Source organism: Syngnathoides biaculeatus, chromosome 17 (genome assembly GCF_019802595.1).
Source record: "Syngnathoides biaculeatus isolate LvHL_M chromosome 17, ASM1980259v1, whole genome shotgun sequence".
Lineage (NCBI taxonomy): Eukaryota > Metazoa > Chordata > Actinopteri > Syngnathiformes > Syngnathidae > Syngnathoides > Syngnathoides biaculeatus.
In genome coordinates, this window is record NC_084656.1 from 17484655 (window position 1) to 17502438 (window position 17784).

Here is a 17784-nt window from a genome sequence, read left to right on the forward strand (position 1 = left end):
CGGAACCCACTCGAGTCCAATCAGTAGAATCCAACACAGCTGAAGGTGTAGAGCGCCGGTGTCAAACCCAAGGCCCGGGGGCCAGATCCTGGCCCACCATGTGATTTCATGAGGCCCGCAGAGGCAAATCATGTGTTCCAACTTCCACGATTTTTTGCTAAAATCTGCACCAAAATTTCCTTTTGTCATATCCTGAATGATAATATTGAGATATTGCAAGCATTTGTGTGTTGCCAAACATTACCCTTGATTTATGATTCCAAAACTACTCCATAAATTCCACGTGTAAATATGATGAGGCAGTCAGAGATTTTTTTTTTTAGGATTTCACAGTCATAACGGCCCTCCGAGGGAAACCGGAACTACAACGCAGCCTGCGACAAAATATAATTTGACACCCCTGGCGTAGCCAACTTGATGACGAGTAGAAATGGGCAGCACCCGACTTTATGCGGGCGACACGGCAAAGGGTCTGAATACTTATGGCTGTGTGATATTTCATTTTTCTTTTTTAATAAATCTGCAAAAAAAAAAATTTCCTGTCAATATGGGGTGCTGAATCGATGTCAATGATTTTAGCAAATAGCTGCACCATAACAAAGGGGGTCTGAATACTTTCCGGAAACCACCGTAAAAGTTTTCTCTGAATTTTGACAGCGGGGTAGAAGTCAAGTCGCCTCAGAGGCCGCACAAATCCTGAATTCTGCCTTTTCGCCGTCCCACGCAGGTGTTTTTCGTGTCCGACTTTTTCAAGCAGTCCCCGGAGTCCCGCAAGGAGGCCAACATCCCCCACGCCAACCTCCAGGAGACCCCCACCAACGGAAACCACTTTGAGAGCCCAAACTAAAAACCTCACCTTAAATCGCCCGCGTGCCGAGTTGCTGCAACCTCAGGCCTCTTTTTTTTATTTTTTATTTTATTCCGTTAACGTTTTAAACGCGCTTCCGGCAACGGACGCCGGCCGAGGACTGTCCGGGAACGGTGCCGTTTTATCTACTGAGCCGGTGGGAAGATTGTAGTGCATGCGCCCACCGGTGAAAAGGAGCCCACGAGGGGAGACCACTACTGTGTATAACCTGTGAATGTAATGTAAGCCCGCTTTTGTGCATTTTGTTACCGGGAGTAAACAACTTTAAAAGCTCCCACCGAGGTTAGAAACAACTACTGCAAATGCAGCACTTTTTTTTCCCCCCCTGTGAGGCCTTCACGTGACTGCTAAGCTAATGCTGCTGCCGCCGCCGCGATATAACAAGACAACTTAAGAGGATTTGGGGAAAAAAGACAAATACTCAACCCGCAAAAGCGTGTTTGTTTCTTCTGCGCATCAACCAACACAGATGTTTAATGCAAAAAAAAAAAAAAAAAACAACATATGTTAAATATGTACAAGTGTCTAAAACAAAAGCAGGACAAATAAAGCCATATCAACACTAAGGAAAGATGATACGGAGTCGTTTGAATGCCATTAAAATCATTCCGTCTCCATCGCACAAATTGGAAGCCGCGATGCCGCTGACGTGTGCGGATTACAAATAGAGGCTGGCAGCAAACACGATGTCCCGCTTGATCTTTGTGATTCCTGCGGGGGAGACAAACAAATGCCGATTAACATTCATTAACTGACATTTATGCCGGCATCGAATCATCGCTTATGCAACTGCCGTTAAAAAAAAAAAAAAAAAAAAAAATCACACTTATGAAACAACTGATAACATGCCCTCCAATAAAACACAGCAGGATTATGTTGATGATGATAATATTGATGTGATATGATGATATTAATCTAGCAACACTTTCTCCCCCTTCAAGAAAAAGAAGGGAAATGACTATTCGAATCACATTTTAATAGTTGAAAAAGTGCCGCTTCCTTACATTAACGCACGGGTGTCAAACCCAAGTCCCGGGGCCAAGATGCGGCCCGCGGAGGCAAATTATCTGTGTCAACTTCCACGATTCTTGTGACTATCCATCCATTTTTCTTTGCCGCTTATCCTCACGAGGAACGCAGGGAGTGCTGGTGCCTATCCCAGCTCTCAACAGACAGGAGGCGGGGTACACCCCGAACTGGTTGCCAGCCAATCGCAGGGCACATAGAGACAAACAGCCGCGTTCACAATCACACTTAGGGACAATTTAGAGTTCCCGATTAATGTTGCATGTTTTCGTGATGTGGTAAGAAACCGGAGTGCCCGGAAGAAACCCACGCAGGCACGGGGAGAACATGCAAACTCCACAAAGGCGAGTCCGGGATTGAACCCTGAACCGCTTTCCAGTTGAGCCACCAGGTCTTGATTAATCCAATATATAAATTAATCATCTACCCCCTGTCCCGATACTCTCACCTTCGGCAAACTTATTCTCCAGCTCCGTGTTGCCGATGGCCTTGGCGGCTGAGCACATTTGTCGGAGCACTTCCTCCAGACGCCGCATGCAGCGGATGATGCTTCCTGTATGCAACAATACATACAATCACACAATAACAATAAACATCACCAAAAAAGAAAACACACCGAGACGTTGACAGAAAACTGCACGCAAACACAACAATATCGCATAATGAAGCACTTTTGACACCCACACAACAACAACACACAGACGCGCACAGCCGTCACTAGTGGAGATTCAGATGATATACGGATCACGGCCGCTCGATCCACCTCCATGCGGCGGTGATAAAAACAATGAGTGAGATGTGAAGCGAGCGAAACGTTGCCTTCAAAGACGTCGGTCATCTTGCAGATGTGCGCGAAGGTGGCGCCGTTGGCCCAGGCGTGGACCACGTCCATGAGGTGAGGCTTGAACTGGCCCAGGTACTCATCCTCGTCCACGTCCAGCTTGGCGTCCGCCGACACCTTGGCGATGCGCTTGGCGCACTCCTGCCAAGCGCCGCAAGCGTCAGCGAGCGCCCCGAAAGGTGTGAGGGGCTCCTTCGACGACGGGACCGTACCTGCATTTGCCTGAGGGGCGCCGCAAGTTGCTCCGTCAGTTTTGGCAGCTCGCTGGCCTGGAACAACAAACGAAAAAGGATTTTTTTTTTATACAAAATCTTCGCATTAGGGGGGAAAAAAAAAAATATTAAAAAAAAAATGGATGTTTTGTTGTGTACATTTTCTTGGAAGACGAAACAGGAGAGCAGCGCCGCGGCTTGTTCCACCGTCAGGTCGTTGAAGAGCCCGTTGAACATCATCTCCGTCAGCAGCAGCTCGTCGGCGCTTCACGCAAAATAATAATAATAATAATAATTAAAAAAAAAAAAAAACGCATCGGAAACGGTCCCCCGAGCTCGACGGCGTCGGTCCGGACCGGCGGCCCGCGTTCTGACCTGCTGATCTCGCAAGCCACGCGGCCCTTCACCTCGATGACGTCGGACGGGCTGGCGAAGCCGAGGCGCCGCAGCACTCGCTTCCTGCACTTGAGCTTGTCCATCTGCAGCACCGTGCGAGCCTTCTTCAGCTCGCGCTTGGCCGCGTGCACGTCGGCCTCGATCTGAAACGGACGCGCCTTAAAAGTTATGCTTTGCTCCTTTGTTTCAAAATATATTGCACAATTCATTTCTATTCAAACGTTTTATTCTATTTACCGTGTTGTCAGAAATATATCGTGCGGTATGCGTAATCTTTTGCAAATAAATGTTCCTAGTGGTAAACTTTAAGCGGAAGCATGACTTCCTTTTCCTGCGTTTTATATGAAAGGTGACAAACGCTCTGGGACAGGGCAAAAAATTATAATGCGCGGCCATTTACGTACATACAGGAAAAATAGCAGAAGTGTATTTTGGGATGATTTATCAGAAGGAAGAAAGAACAAAAAAAAAAGAAAGAATAAACAAAGCATTACAGCTCAAGTGCACATTTCGTTAGTTAAATTTTTGGGATTAAATTCAGATTGTGTGAATGTGTTCAAAAATTGTTGTACTATAGAAACATTTTAAATGTGCAACCTAAATTATTTGTATGGCATTGATTGATTTTTTATTGTGTATATTTCTTCAAACAAATGTGTTAAATTAACAGTTTATAATATTTGCTACATGTTCTCAATAAAAAAAATGGTTGCTTTTCATATTTGTTAAATTAACGTATTTGTGCTTTAAAAAGGTTTATATTACTTTATGCAAGATAGTGTTTGTTATGTTTTGCATATTTAGTAAGTTAAATGTTAAAAAAAAATGTGTTTTTCAATTGAGCTAAATTTCCATACAACATAGCTTTTTTTTTAATTAAACTTTTTAGTAAATTTGCAGACTGCATGTATTGGTAATTAGCCAAATTAATTGTGCTCATTTGCATTGTTTTTATTTATTTAGATTCTGATTAACAGTAAATTTGTCAAATAAATTGGGCAGATTTTTTTTTTCTTTTTAAATGAGTTTGTGGGGTTTTTTGTCATTACTAATTTGTCACACAGTGTAGCATGTGTAAATATGCTCATTGAAATTTTATTTTCAGGCTTTTTTTTTTTAAAAAAATAAATGAAAATTTTTGTAAATTTGCAGAGTGCATGTATTGTAATTGTTTATTTAGATTATCAGTAAATTCTTCAAATAAATTGGACAAATTTTTGTTGTTCCTTTTTAAATGAGTTTGTGTGGGGTTTTTTGTAATTACTAATTTGGCACACTTTGTAGCATGTGTAAATGTGTTAATTTAACAAATTTTATTTTCAGACCTTTTTTTTTCGAAATTAAAGTTTTTAGTAAATTTGCAGACTGCGTGTATTGGTAATTATCCAAATTATTTGTGCTCATTTGCATTGTTTTTATTTATTTAGATTCTGATTATCAGTAAATTTGTCAAATTAGGCATATTTGGTTTTTTTTTTTATAACAACTAATTTGTCACACTTTGTAACATGTTTAAATTTGTTAATTTAATTTTATTTTCAGGCCTTTTTTTCTTAATTTTATAATTTTTTTAGTGCATTTATTGGTCATAAGCCAAATAAATTTTGCTCAGTTGCATTATTTTTTTAATTATCACCCAGGGAAAAAAATGTCAGTGTTTGTCATCTTCAAATGACTTTGATGAGATGCAACGACAACAAAACATTTAGAAAAAAATTCCGTCACCCGAGCTTTCTTTTCGCACAGCAGGTAGACGGCGTCCAGGTTGGGGTCGCTGTGCAGCGGGTGCGAGTACATTCGGTGCTCCAAAAACTCCACTTTCCTGATCACCTTCTTCAGCCCCGCGTCCTGGATGCCCATGTCGTCCACGGGGTCCAGGAGGGGGACGCCGTCAGGGAAGCGCTTCTGCACTTCCTGGGTTTCAGACGAGAAGATACACATACAATGAAATTATTTAAAAAAAACAACAACATTTCATTAATGATAGGTTTTGAAGGGTGTTGTGTTGTGGTGGTACCCGGATGGACTTGAGCATGAGCTGGCGGTTGTCGAAGGGTCTCAAGTCTTTGGGGATGTAAAGACGCACGGAGCTGAGGGCCGTCAGCAGGTGAAGCATCACGGGGACCACCTAGAATCCATTCAGCGTGAGGAATTCATTTTCATACTGCGCTAAATGAATCCCAGTTTTGTAGTCACGCGGTTCTGGGGGTGGGGGGGCTTAATGGATTTCACTTCTGCCAGTAAGCAAAGTAGCCGTGGACGTCAAGGTTGATGATGCGGTCGCAAAAACGGGCCGTGGCGTAATCGATACAAGAAGAGAGCAAAAGTTCGACGTGGAAGCGGGTTGAAAAAGTAACTAAGGCAGACGCGCTAACCAATTAAGCACAGTGTAGCCCCCACCTGCATCTCTGTATTAAAGGGCTACTCTCATGAAATGCATGATTTTTAGCATGTTATTAATGAAAAAAAACAGCAGCCGGTACGGACCCATCTCTTTTTTTTTTTTTTTTTTTCCCACCACGAAACATGATTTTGACGTACACGGCTTTTTGTAACTCATCCATCCGTTGTCTACCACTTTTCTGGGTCAGGTCGCAGGGGATGTAGCTTCAGCAGGATTACCCAGCCACTTCTTCCAGCTCTTCCGGAGAGATCCCGAGGCCTTCCCAGGCCAACAGAGAGACAGTCTCTCCAGCGTGTCCTGGCTCGTCCTTGGGGTCTCTTTCCGGTTGGACATTCCCGGAACACCTCACCATGGAGGCGTCCGGATCAGATGCCCCGGCCACATCATCTGGCTCCTCTCAACACTGAGCCCTTCCTGGATGACCGAGCTTCTCACCGCATCTCTAAAGGAGAGCCCAGACACCCTCCGGAGAAAAATCCTCACGAGGGATTTGTTTTTGAGAAGAAGCAGTAAGCGCCGTACAGGGCAGGAGCGCACTCAAGCAGTCTCGTCTGTTTCTACTAGTTTTACATGCAGGAAGGTAGCTCGATGTTCCTCCGTGTTAGCCAAAATGCCGGCTCGTTGTATGCAAAGGACGAGAGCTTTGTGGGTTCCAAATGACAGGTAGGTGTGTATACAGCTTTAAAAAAAAAAAAAAAAAAAATTTGTTTGTGGGGGAACGTAATCCTCTCAGAATGTAACAAAAGATCCGCATACCGAAGTCAGAGGTGCTAAATGCGTCAAGGTACCTGTTGGTGCCGAGCATGGCCGCCGAAGCCGTGCCTCGTCCACCGCGATCATGGCTTCGGCCGGGGTGGCTCATCACCGCCGCGGTGTCGTCGTCGTCACTCGCGGGCGGGGTTGTTTTTATCACCGCCGCTCAGAGGTGGATCGGACGGTGAGGCGGTTGGGCCGTATGCGGTTTGGCTGTGATCCGCATATCATCTAAATATGGGTCGACACGATAGGCTAATATTGCCCCAGTCACTTCACTCAGTTGTGAGATGTTTTCTTCAAAAAGAGCTTCCGTGTCAAAAGGGGCGTGTCCCATAGTCGAGGCCACAGCGTGTTTTCAATGGCGAATGTCCGGAGTGACATCACGGACAGAAGATGCAGCCAATATGGCAACCACTTGGATGTCGAATGACACTTCTGCAACTTTGCGCATGGATGACGAGCTCTCCGCTTATATTTCTTTTTTCATATGGACATTGAAGTGAATAATGTTATATGTATTTTTCATTTCAATATCTATTTTAGAATGTTTATAAGGATGATACGTGGGCTTTAGATTTGACTACATCACAGATGAAAGAATGAAAGAAAATATGCAAAAATCCATCCGGCCCGTACCTGCATCTCCCCGTTCTCGCCCGGCGCGGCGGGTTTGGCCGCCTCAGTGGCCGCCTCCTTGACGCTGTCCTTGCTGCAGTGCAGCAGCACCTCGGCCACGAAGAGCGGCTCGGCGTCAGTGCTGACCTGCGCGCCCCGGGGACAGGTTTCAGCGCCGGTTTTTCTTTGGGATTCGAGCGGAGGGCTCACCTTCACGTTCGACTTCTTTGAGAAGTTGACGACGACGCCCCAGCCGAAGTCCGCGTCTTCATTTTTCACCTGTGAATGAGCAATCAACAGCGGATTTCTACGGTTCATAAGAGTAAACGTATAGCTAAATAGACAGAACTCGAGAGTGCAGTTAGCATTAGGACGTACGTAGCAAGGAAGTAGTGCGACGTCTTTACCTTGACGAGGCGGCCGGGCTGCAGGAAGGGCAGACAATATTTGGGCTTGTGGATGAAATGCTGGATGTCTTCTCCCAGCTTGGCCAGCTGCTGGCGGTACCGGTAATAGGTGACCACGCTCTCCTCGTTGGGAATATGGATGGTGTGGTACTCCTCCTCCAGCTTCTTAATCCCTGCACGGGGGAGTGGGGGATTGGCAGACATTTCGGGACCGGTCCCGCCCCGCTGAGACGGAAACGGGCGGCGAGCTTACTTTCGACGACGCCGGGCAGCGCTCGGTAGTGTTGGAACTGGTAGAAGGATTTCTCCAGCATGTACTCGGGGTTGATCTCCTCCACCCGCAGCAGGTTGAGCACCATGTTGTACGTCAGGTGGAAGGCGCTGTTCAGAGGGTCCGCCGAGCCCTGCGAGACATCACGGCAATCAGTCTACCGGAAACTGACACATATTCCACGGCACATATTGATTTATTATATTTTTTTCCCCCCAGACAACCGTCTTATTACCTTAAGGAGCTGTTTGCCCACAGACGGACTCATCTTCTCGTCCACCATGAAGATTACGATGCCCCTGTCGTCCATTCCTCTCCTACCTGCGCGCCCCGACATCTGGATGTACTCACCTGAGGTGATCTACAGACATGAGAAAAAGACAACCAGCACATAAATGGGCTTTTATTTCCATCACTTTTAGTTAGTCAATCGGTTCATAGAATGCAAAAACAACTGCAAAGGAAGAATTAGTAATTAGTGTCACCATAAAGTTATAACGTAATTCTGTTTATGTAGAACATTTTGGCATTTAAAGAGGAGCAAATACTGCTTTTTAAGCTCTGCAAGTACATTTGACAAATTCCTTGTTTTTTTAATACATATTTGGCAAAAAAAAAAATAATTACTGTGATTAAGTGCTGGCCGATACCAAGTGTCAATACCTGATGGCATTATGTCTTGCAATTGTGACTAAATTATTATTATTTTTTTTTAACCATATACTGTTCCAAGTAAAGGGAATCGAAACTCCGTGCTTGTTTTCCGAGCCGGCCACCTCCATTGGCAACTACATAGAGCATAATTTGCATTCAGCTAAAGGAGTTGACACCCGCGTTTACCTTAAAGCGCAGGTGTCAAACTCAAGGCTCGGGGGCCAGATCCAGCCCACCGCATGATTTTAAGGGGCCGTGAAGGCAACTCATGTGTGTCAAAGTGCATGATTCTTGTTAGAATCTGAACAAAAATTTCAAATTGTCATGTCATATAAATGATACTGTTGAGATATTACCCTTGATTTCTTATTAAAAACTAGTTCATAAATTTCATGTATAAATTAAGTGAGTAAAGATTTTTATGGTATGCTGTCTGAGAGAAAACATAAATATAATGTGGCCTGTGACATAAATGAGTTTGACACCCCTGCCTTAAAATATCTCCGCAAGGCTGACACAGCTCCTCCTCAGCAGGTAAATCAGCTGGTGAAATAATATTGGTGTGCAGTATTGGTGGACGCATAGATCCCCAGTTTTAATATACAACATTTAATTGTCTGTTCTGTTCAGTTTTAGTTTTCCCTATTATTTGGAAAATTCTTAAAAGAGTAGTGAAAACAGGCACTACAGAATAATTTTAAGCCATTCGTGGGTAGCGTCCCATTTTTAGGACGTCATATTTTCACACATTATATCCTTTAGTATATCAAAATATTTAAGTGTTTTAATCTGATTCTGGTTTTTGGGACAATCTCGTAATAAAACCCAAGTACCCTCTCGCAGGCAGCGTCCCATTTTTGGGACGAGACTATAAATTAGTAAAGTTATCATATAACTTAACCTTAAACGAAAAAGAAGTATTTCCTTGATTGTGGCCTGTTAGGAGACTTTTATCTCAATAAGGCAAAAAAATCCCCCCCCCGCCCATGAATGGGTTAAATGCAAATATTTAAAACATGTTGAAGTGGTAAAACCATTTATTATTTAAAAAAAAAAAAAAAAAGTGTTTTATACTCCCTACTCTCCCTAATATGTAGAGCAATTTTCAACCACTGCGGGTGGGTCTAGAACGCATCCCCCGTGATAATCAGGAATTCGCTGTAGTACAATTTTGGCGGCCATCTAATTATCTGTTATGGTCTGCTTGCGTTGGGACAATGCGGCGCATTGACCCAGCGGATCGACCTGATGGAGAATAAGAAGCTGTGCAACCCGTTTGTGGCGGTTAGCAGTTTTCCCTCTATCGAGGGCCAAAATAACATTCATGAAAAAAAAATACAATGCTATTATCAAATACATTTCCAGATACAGTATATTTTTACAACAGCTCTATTTTAGAATTGCCTGGGGGATGAGAATGTCCTGATGTTGAAGTGATCAGTCGTGATGCAAAATCCTGTGCGTGTGTGTGTTAATGTTGAGTGCCTGCGTGGAGCTTTGGCAGGGTGAGTAGCGCCAGATGTTGCAGATGAGCTTCTTGGAAGGCAGATCTCATCTCCATTCCTTTCCCTTCTAGCTTGTGTGTGTCTGTGTCATTTTGAGTTTGTGTATGTGTGCGCACGCGCCTGTGATAAACAACACGTGGCTCAGTATGTGGCGAGCGAAGCAGCAGCCATTCACGACCTTATAAAGGCCTTGTGAAGAAGCTGCGCGGTTCACGTGTTAAATAAATGGATCTCGACTCAAGCTCGCATAACTCGCTTGTCATAACATTTATAACCGGGGTGGATAAACCTGTGAGCTTAAGGGCTAAAAAGTTTAAAAAGTACATGGAATTAATTGCTTATTAATTAATTTGAGTAATGTACGTGACTTTGTTTTGCAGACATCGTTTAAAGTGCTCCATAAAGCAAGATGAGTCGAGTTCCATAATGTAAATGCTAAATGAGCCAAATTCAGGGATGAGAATGACCAATTTGGAAAAACACACTGCTAAATGGTGACCTCTGCTTACTTCTAACAGTGTAAATACAGGGCCATCATAACATTTTGAAAAGTTAAAATATGAGCCCAAACAACCAAAATACTTTTGCCAAACTTCAGACAAAAAAATGTAGATAGTAAATAGGCTACTTCACTTACGAGTTACAATTTTTTGAAGCCATGCCCAACTAAAACAATTTCCCTGGAAAGATTTTCATCTTTCGCCATACTAGAGAAAATAACGAGGATATACCGCCAAAATACTGCCGGAAATTTTTATTATAAACACTAATTTTAATGCAAACAGATAGCAATGGCGTTTTCCGCTATCGCGGCTGTGACTAATTTCACGACGAGCGTTGGCGATAGATGCTGGCGGCCAGTCTTGATCGCAACCCCCCCCCCCCCCCCCCCAATTTTCTCTCGGATTTACACGTTTCACAATAATGACATTTTCAGCTGAAAAACGTGGAATCCCGTGAATCCGCAGAAAATTCTCATCCCTGCAAATTAAAGACCGGAGTGTGTCAAATGTGGCCAGCAGGCCATACTTTAGTCAACCCAGGGTTAAGTGTGTGTTCTTACAAAGCGGTGATTCTTGCCATCAAACTTGCGAGCGCTGGTGAAGAGCACAGTCCGCGCCGGCATGTTGATGCCCATGGCGAACGTCTCAGTGGCAAACAGGGCCTGGAACGGCAAAACGGGCACGCGGTGAAAACGCCGTCACCGCAGTCATCTCCATCACGGGCATGTGATGTGATGTCATGTCATTACCTTGATCAGGCCTTCCGAGAAGAGGATTTCGATGGTCTCTTTCAGGATGGGCAGGAGACCGCCGTGGTGGATGCCGATGCCTCTCTTCAACAGCGGCAGCACGTGCTCCACCTGGCCCGCGCCATTTTGTTTTTACAATCGCGCGACACGAGGCTGACATTTTAAGGCCATTCTCACCTGAGGAAGTTTCTTGTCTTCATCTGAGAGGCAGTCCACTGCGTTGTTGAACACTTCCTCCACCAGATGCTTTTCCTCTTCTGCAAAAAAAAAAACGAAAAAAAAAAAAAAAACTGATATTGAAAGTCACAATTGAAAAAAAGCAATCGCTGGACCAATGACAGTGAGAAATTCCATCATCATCCATGTGTCACGTAAGCAAATAAAAATGCATTTATAAAGGCGGTTGAAACGCACGGTTAACCGTGACAAAAAACAAAAAACGAAAAAACCTTGAGTCTGGTTATTGTGGTGGAGAAATGTGTGTCATCATGTAAAATCAGTCCAACACATAAAAACACCCACTCCCCAGGTACCGATCGGATGATATGAACCGTTAACGAGCAGGTTTAAAAACCAAAACCTTTTTTCCCCATCACGAAAAATGTAGTTCTACGGAAAAGGCGGTCAACATTGTGCATGAATGGTTCATCAGTCTCACAGTCCTGAGGATCTGGGTTCAAATCCTTGAGTCCTTGATTGTTTGACTTCCAATCTAAAAACAAAGTCATTGAAAACCTTAAAAGTCTGAACGCTAGCTTGTCTGTTCATATGTTCCCTGAGATATGCTGGTGACATCATAGAGGCGGGTTCCTCCCTTCACTTTACTCTTACTCAGCAGATGAAATGCATTCTCTGTGGGTTTTAAGTCTGGAGACAGACTTGCTCAAATGATTAAGCGGAGGGACTCTGCCAGTTCTGGTTTACGTGTTTTTGGGTGCAAAGTCCCTTTTGTTGCCTCTTTAACAAACACAAGGCCCCCTTTGTTCGCGACAATGTTCCGTTCCTACGGCGGCAACGAAAGCCGAATTTGTCCCAAAAGTAGGAACAGAACGCACTGCAGTCCACCACTAACCCGCTAGTAGAGTCATAATCACAGTGAACGTTTATATGACACACACCTCTAGGCTATAAACATAAATTAAAAACAGCAAGTATGATGACCATCCCCACATGACGGCTGACTCTCACGCCGCAGCACAAAGTAGTCCATTGTGTCCCGTTCATAAACCTTGAAATGTTGTTGAATGTTAGTAAGCTGAGGACACCCTGTAGTTGTAATTTTTCACATCAAGTCCATTTTTCTTAGTCAAAAAAGATAAAGACCGCCTGGACAACGTTACTGTTTCCTGGCAAATCTTCTTTGTTCTCACAACATCATAAAACAGAACAAACATCATTTGTTGTATTGTAATGCGTCTTTGGCGGAATGGTCAAAGGGAGTCTGGGGACTCGCACAGAAAATCTTTCCCACCCGAGGACTTTTACGACTGCTTTTTTTGTCGACCCCGTGAGACGTTAAAACGCAGTATGATTTCATCTTCAGATAGGACGATGTGAAGTATTATTATTTTAGTGGAACCCAGAGAACGTACCCTTGTTGAAATCCAACTTGGCCACCTGCAGAGCATATGCTTCACATTCCTTTTTACTGAAGCTGAAGATGATGACAGGCTGGAAGTTCCTCTCCATGATCATCTTCACGATCTTGAATACGCTGGACGGACCTAAGCACGCCAAGTTAGTTGAATCGTCGGACTGCATTCAAATTGGGCCATTTTTGACCCCTCACTCACCTTTTGTTCCCCCTTTGCGTCCTTTGGGGTCCCACTTAGCGCCCGTATTGCTGCTCCCGGAATCGCCAGCGTCTCTCAAAATCTGCATGGCTGTGTTGAAGTTATCCTCCCTGAAGTCTCCCTGACGCAACACAAACATTATCCAATGAATATGATGAAATTCACAATTTAGGATAAAGGTTTTTATTTTAAATAGAAAAAAAGAGGGGAAAAAGAGAGTTCTGTTAAAGTCTTGCAAAAACAAGTAGAAACGTATAAATTCAGTAACAAACGTAAAGTAAAATGACAAAGTAATAAAATGAAATTGAGACGACAAAGTTCAAGTTCTGTTTAAAAAAAACCTGTGAAAGAAAATATGAAATCTGATTATTGATAATTATAAAATGGGTGAAATGGCAAAAACAACGTCCCTCTTAAATTACTGTAAAAACTGTATAGGTGATTAACAAAAAGTAATAGAAAAGAAAATTTGTAATAATAAAATTGGGCAATGCTTTACTTGGAAACATAATAAAATCAATACAAAAATATAGAATAGTACATAAAATACGATGCTATAAAAAAATGGAGTATATTGAAAAAAAAAAAAAAATCAAAAAACTGAATTGTAGTGTAAAAATATGCAAGCAGTGCTCTCCTTCCATTCCAACTGAGCTTTCAAGAGAAAGACATGCAAATGTGACATAGATAGCTGTCACTTACATTCTCATCTACCACTAAGTGTAGTCCATCGCCCCCTGCTGGGAAAACATAGTGTTGCAACGGCGTGGGTCGGTACTCGGTGTAGACCACGTGGCAAGGCTGCAGGAAAGGTGCATCCACACATTGGAAATTGAAAGATTACAATCTCGAAATCGAATAGAAGTTTGAATCATCAAATAAATGTGTAAAAATTGTACCTGCTTATGAAGGTGACATATCCACTCGGCGAACTGCCTGGCATTGGGGATGGTGGCCGACAGAAAGACATAATGCACGTTGTCGGGAAGCAAAATTATGGTCTCCTCCCATACCACGCCACGCTCTGTAACAGAAAAAGTGCGCAAGTCAGTGCAAATCTTACAAATCACACCTAAAATGGCTCTTATTTCACACACCGGCATCCCTCATGTAGTGGATCTCATCGAAGACGACCCACGCCACTTCCCTCATGATTTCTGAGCCGCGGTACAGCATGCTCCTTAGGATCTGCCGTGGCAAAAGGAGAAAAGGGTGCTCGAACTTAACACAAAAAACATTTGTCAAATCTAATTTCTTTTTTTTTTTTAAATCTGTGACAGACACCACATAACAAAAAAAATCCAATCTGGACCTTAGTGGTAGCAACAAAAAGTGATCCACGTATCACTGCCTCTGTCAGTACAATACGGCTTAAAGCAACAATATTACAAACATTTCTACCAGTTATGCAGCAAAAAAAAAAAAAAAAATTACACACTTATTGTATGAAACAAATCCCAAATGACATTTCAAATATTTGTGGAAAAATATTTTAGGGGTGAAACAAATAAGTGGTCTCCATTTAGCCATAATCATATAATATCTTTATTATATGATTATGCCTTTTTTATAATAGTACATCCATCCATCTTCTGAGCCGCTTATCCTAACAAGGGGCCCGGCAGTGCTGGACCCTATCCCAGCTGTCATTGGGCAGGAGGTGGGGTACACCCTGAACTGGTTGGCGGCCAAATGCAGGGCACATAGAGACAGACAACAGTCGCACTCCAAATCACACCTTGGGGCAATTAATAGTGTTCAAATAATGTTGCATGTTTTTGGGATGTGGGAGGAAACCGGAGTGCGTGGGGAAAACCCATGCAGGGAGAACATGCAAACTCCACACAGGCGGGGCCGGGATTGAACCTGGGACCTCTAGACTGTGAGGCCAATGCTTTCTAGCTGCGCCACCATGCCACCCATAATAGTATAATAATATCAATAATACCCATTGATCAAAATGATTAATAGTAGAGTTAATAATGAGCACATGGCATGGTGGAAGACTGCTCACGTGAAATTTGACATAATTATTAAAAGCACAGAAAATTAAATATTACTTCTCCTCCCGGGTCAATATGACCTTAGGTATGCTTATTTACTCAAAAGGAGTCAACAACTATTAAACATGTTTAGGGTCAAAGTGACCCAGGAATTATTTATTGCTATTCCCTGGTCAATTCAGACCAGCGCATATTTACTTCCTCAAAATAACATGGCCGCTATTCCTTCGGAAAACTAATGTAGAGTAACGGGACGGGTGCTTCCATAGAGTTGACGCACCTCTGTCGTCATGACGAGGCAAGAGGCGGTGGGGTTGATGGTAACGTCGCCCGTCATCAGTCCCACGTCTTGAAACTCCTCATACATCTCCCGGTACTTCTGATTGGACAGTGCCTTGATGGGACTTGTAAATATGACACGCTGTTTCTCACGCAGGGCCAGCGCAATGGCATACCTACGAGGGGGAGGAAAGGAGGGTTTTGGGATGAACAAGCGACGACCGATTTTAGTAAAGTGAAGCTAATCGAGGGTCCTCACTCGGCGCAGACGGTCTTTCCGGCTGAGGTGTGCGCGGAGACGAGCACAGACTGGTTGTTGTCGATGCACAAAATGGCCTCCTGCTGGAAGGGGTCCAGGATGAACGGATACTCCTGTCGAAAAACAGAATACAGTGAAATCTTGAGAGTTCCAAATTTCACCAAATAATTACCTCAAAGTATTCAGTTTTACATTTTCTTAGTCTTTTTTTATTCCGAATTTCATCCGAAATTCAAAATTTGTTAGGCTATGACATGCACTAACCCAATTCAAAGGAATAATTTAGTGGTTTTAAACTTTTTTTTTTTTGGGGGGGTGGGGGGGGGACAAGACAACAGAGGTGCATGAATAATGTTTATCATTATGCATTTGTCATTTAAGCGACGACTAATATTTGCGTTTCTATTCCGATTTTACAATCAACAGGATTTAACCTGCTTTTACACTTAAGGGACAATAAAAATGCACGTGAGTAAAGTTCCTCACTATAACTCGCAATACACCTTATGACATTTAAGTGTATTATTGTTTTTACATTTTAGTAACAGTTTACTTATTTTTACACTGACGTGATGGCTAATATTCAAATCTTAAAACAAGGCCGCTTTCCGTTATTTCCTTTGGATTATGTTATCAATGAAATGTATAAATACCTTGGCAGCATTTCCAACTCGGGGTTTAAGTGGTTTATATTCATCACCGACTGGCAGAGCGACCTGTCCGGAGGGGGCGGGGGGGACAGTCAACAACTTTAAACGGTTGAAAACTAGGCAATTAATGTGCTGCAGTTGCTTTACTTGCCTCGTGTGAGCAGCCTTCCACCGTCTCCACTGGCTGTACATTGACTTGGGGCATAAATTCTGCAAGACTGAAGTAAACAACAGCATTACCGTCAACATTTGCTCAATTGTAAACTTGCAGAACTTTCACCCGCAGAATCAAAACTATTTGCTGAAAAACACCTCTTCAATTGCCTATCCTTTTTTTGGGGGGACATTACATTTTGGGGACAAAGTTGGAGATTTATTCACCATTTCTCCCCGCTCGGCTTGTTCTCCCTCGCTGTCAAGTGGTCCACCTGGTATGCATCTTTTAAAACTAGTAGGAGATTAAGACAAACCTAATCCCTATGCTAATTGACAACCATTTTATCTTTCTGTACTTTCATTCACGGGTGGAGATATATGAATTATGACGCCTTGTTGGCCGGACATTTCGCTGCCTCGCAAAGCGTCATAGCCCGGGAGACTTGCACGATGAATGTCTTCTTAAATTGTCCGACTGGAAGATGTCGAAAGCACGTGAACATCAACTAGTCTGTAAGCTTGCGATGATGGAAATGTCCCAAGTATGACATTTTAAACTTCTCATTAATGAAATCCTCCCTACATATGTGGATTGGCAAAAACTATTTTTCATCTCAGTGTTAGAATTGTTTATGTGTAATGTAGAAACTTAGCGATAACTGAGTAATTTTCAAGTGTAATGTAAGATGAGCATCATAGTTCAGGGTATAATACGACTTTTATACGACTATCACCGGAAATTATAGACATTTTTCGAAGTGGTGTAGGAGATTCGCAGCAGGTCTTAGAGACGAGCTAGTGTCAACAGATTACACTGTGAAAAACCTTAAGCCTCTTCGACCTTTAAACGCCATAATAAATATATTATGCTCACTTTAAGTCATTGACTGAGGACGGGTCGAGACGAGGCTTCTTCCCCAGGACCAGCTCTTCTCCGCCGTCGCTGTCTGGCGGCTCTCTCTTGGTCCTGGCAGCCGGGCGAGCATCGTTGTCATTGTTCTGAACGTCTGCTTTCCTGAATGAGAGACAACGCCATGTTCGATGACTTAAATCGCAGTTCCCAGCGCTTCGAAAATTAGCTAACAATTACAAGTATGGTATGGACTTTACAATGCACGTGAGGCTAGCTTCACGAGTCACTGTTGCTTTCAGCCTTAAAAAGAACAGGAAATTAATGAAAATATGCCAGTACGAAGTTTAGATTTTACCCTGTTTCTGGAGTGACTGAGGTCACGGGCTTTTTACTCGTAGTAGGCTTCTGTTCGTCGTCAAACACGCTAAACAAATCTCCAAAGGGGTCCGCCATAATTGGTGTAAGGCACCGTTCCCGCAGTGCATCGCGAGAATGTGACGTCGGCTACGGTGGCCGAGTGGCTATAAGAAGAAAAAACGTCACCTTACTCATGCACGATCTTTATGCGATTGTAGGGGTTTTAA

The 17784-nt window shown here is 43.2% G+C and overlaps 2 protein-coding genes across 2 annotated transcripts in view; one reads left to right on the top strand and one right to left on the bottom strand.

Annotated features, from left to right (window-relative positions):
- The window catches only part of plpp1a (phospholipid phosphatase 1a), a 14485-nt gene extending 13557 nt beyond the window's left edge, over positions 1-928 (top strand). The window contains 1 exon segment of the mRNA XM_061802047.1: positions 728-928. Within this exon segment, the coding sequence (XP_061658031.1) occupies positions 728-928 (201 nt within the window).
- On the bottom strand, positions 853-17784 carry mtrex (Mtr4 exosome RNA helicase). The gene is made up of 27 exons (XM_061801011.1): positions 17556-17784; positions 17222-17362; positions 16343-16409; positions 16195-16257; positions 15542-15654; positions 15284-15458; positions 14098-14188; positions 13900-14024; positions 13703-13801; positions 13001-13121; positions 12800-12931; positions 11385-11464; positions 11208-11318; positions 11019-11120; positions 8032-8157; positions 7779-7929; positions 7526-7698; positions 7329-7397; positions 7140-7265; positions 5361-5471; positions 5069-5257; positions 3323-3486; positions 3107-3212; positions 2948-3004; positions 2714-2876; positions 2343-2447; positions 853-1579 (listed from the first exon to the last, which is right to left on the bottom strand). The coding sequence occupies exons 1-27, from the start codon at positions 17651-17653 to the stop codon at positions 1527-1529; spliced, it is 3111 nt and encodes a 1036-aa protein (XP_061656995.1). The 5' UTR covers positions 17654-17784; the 3' UTR covers positions 853-1526.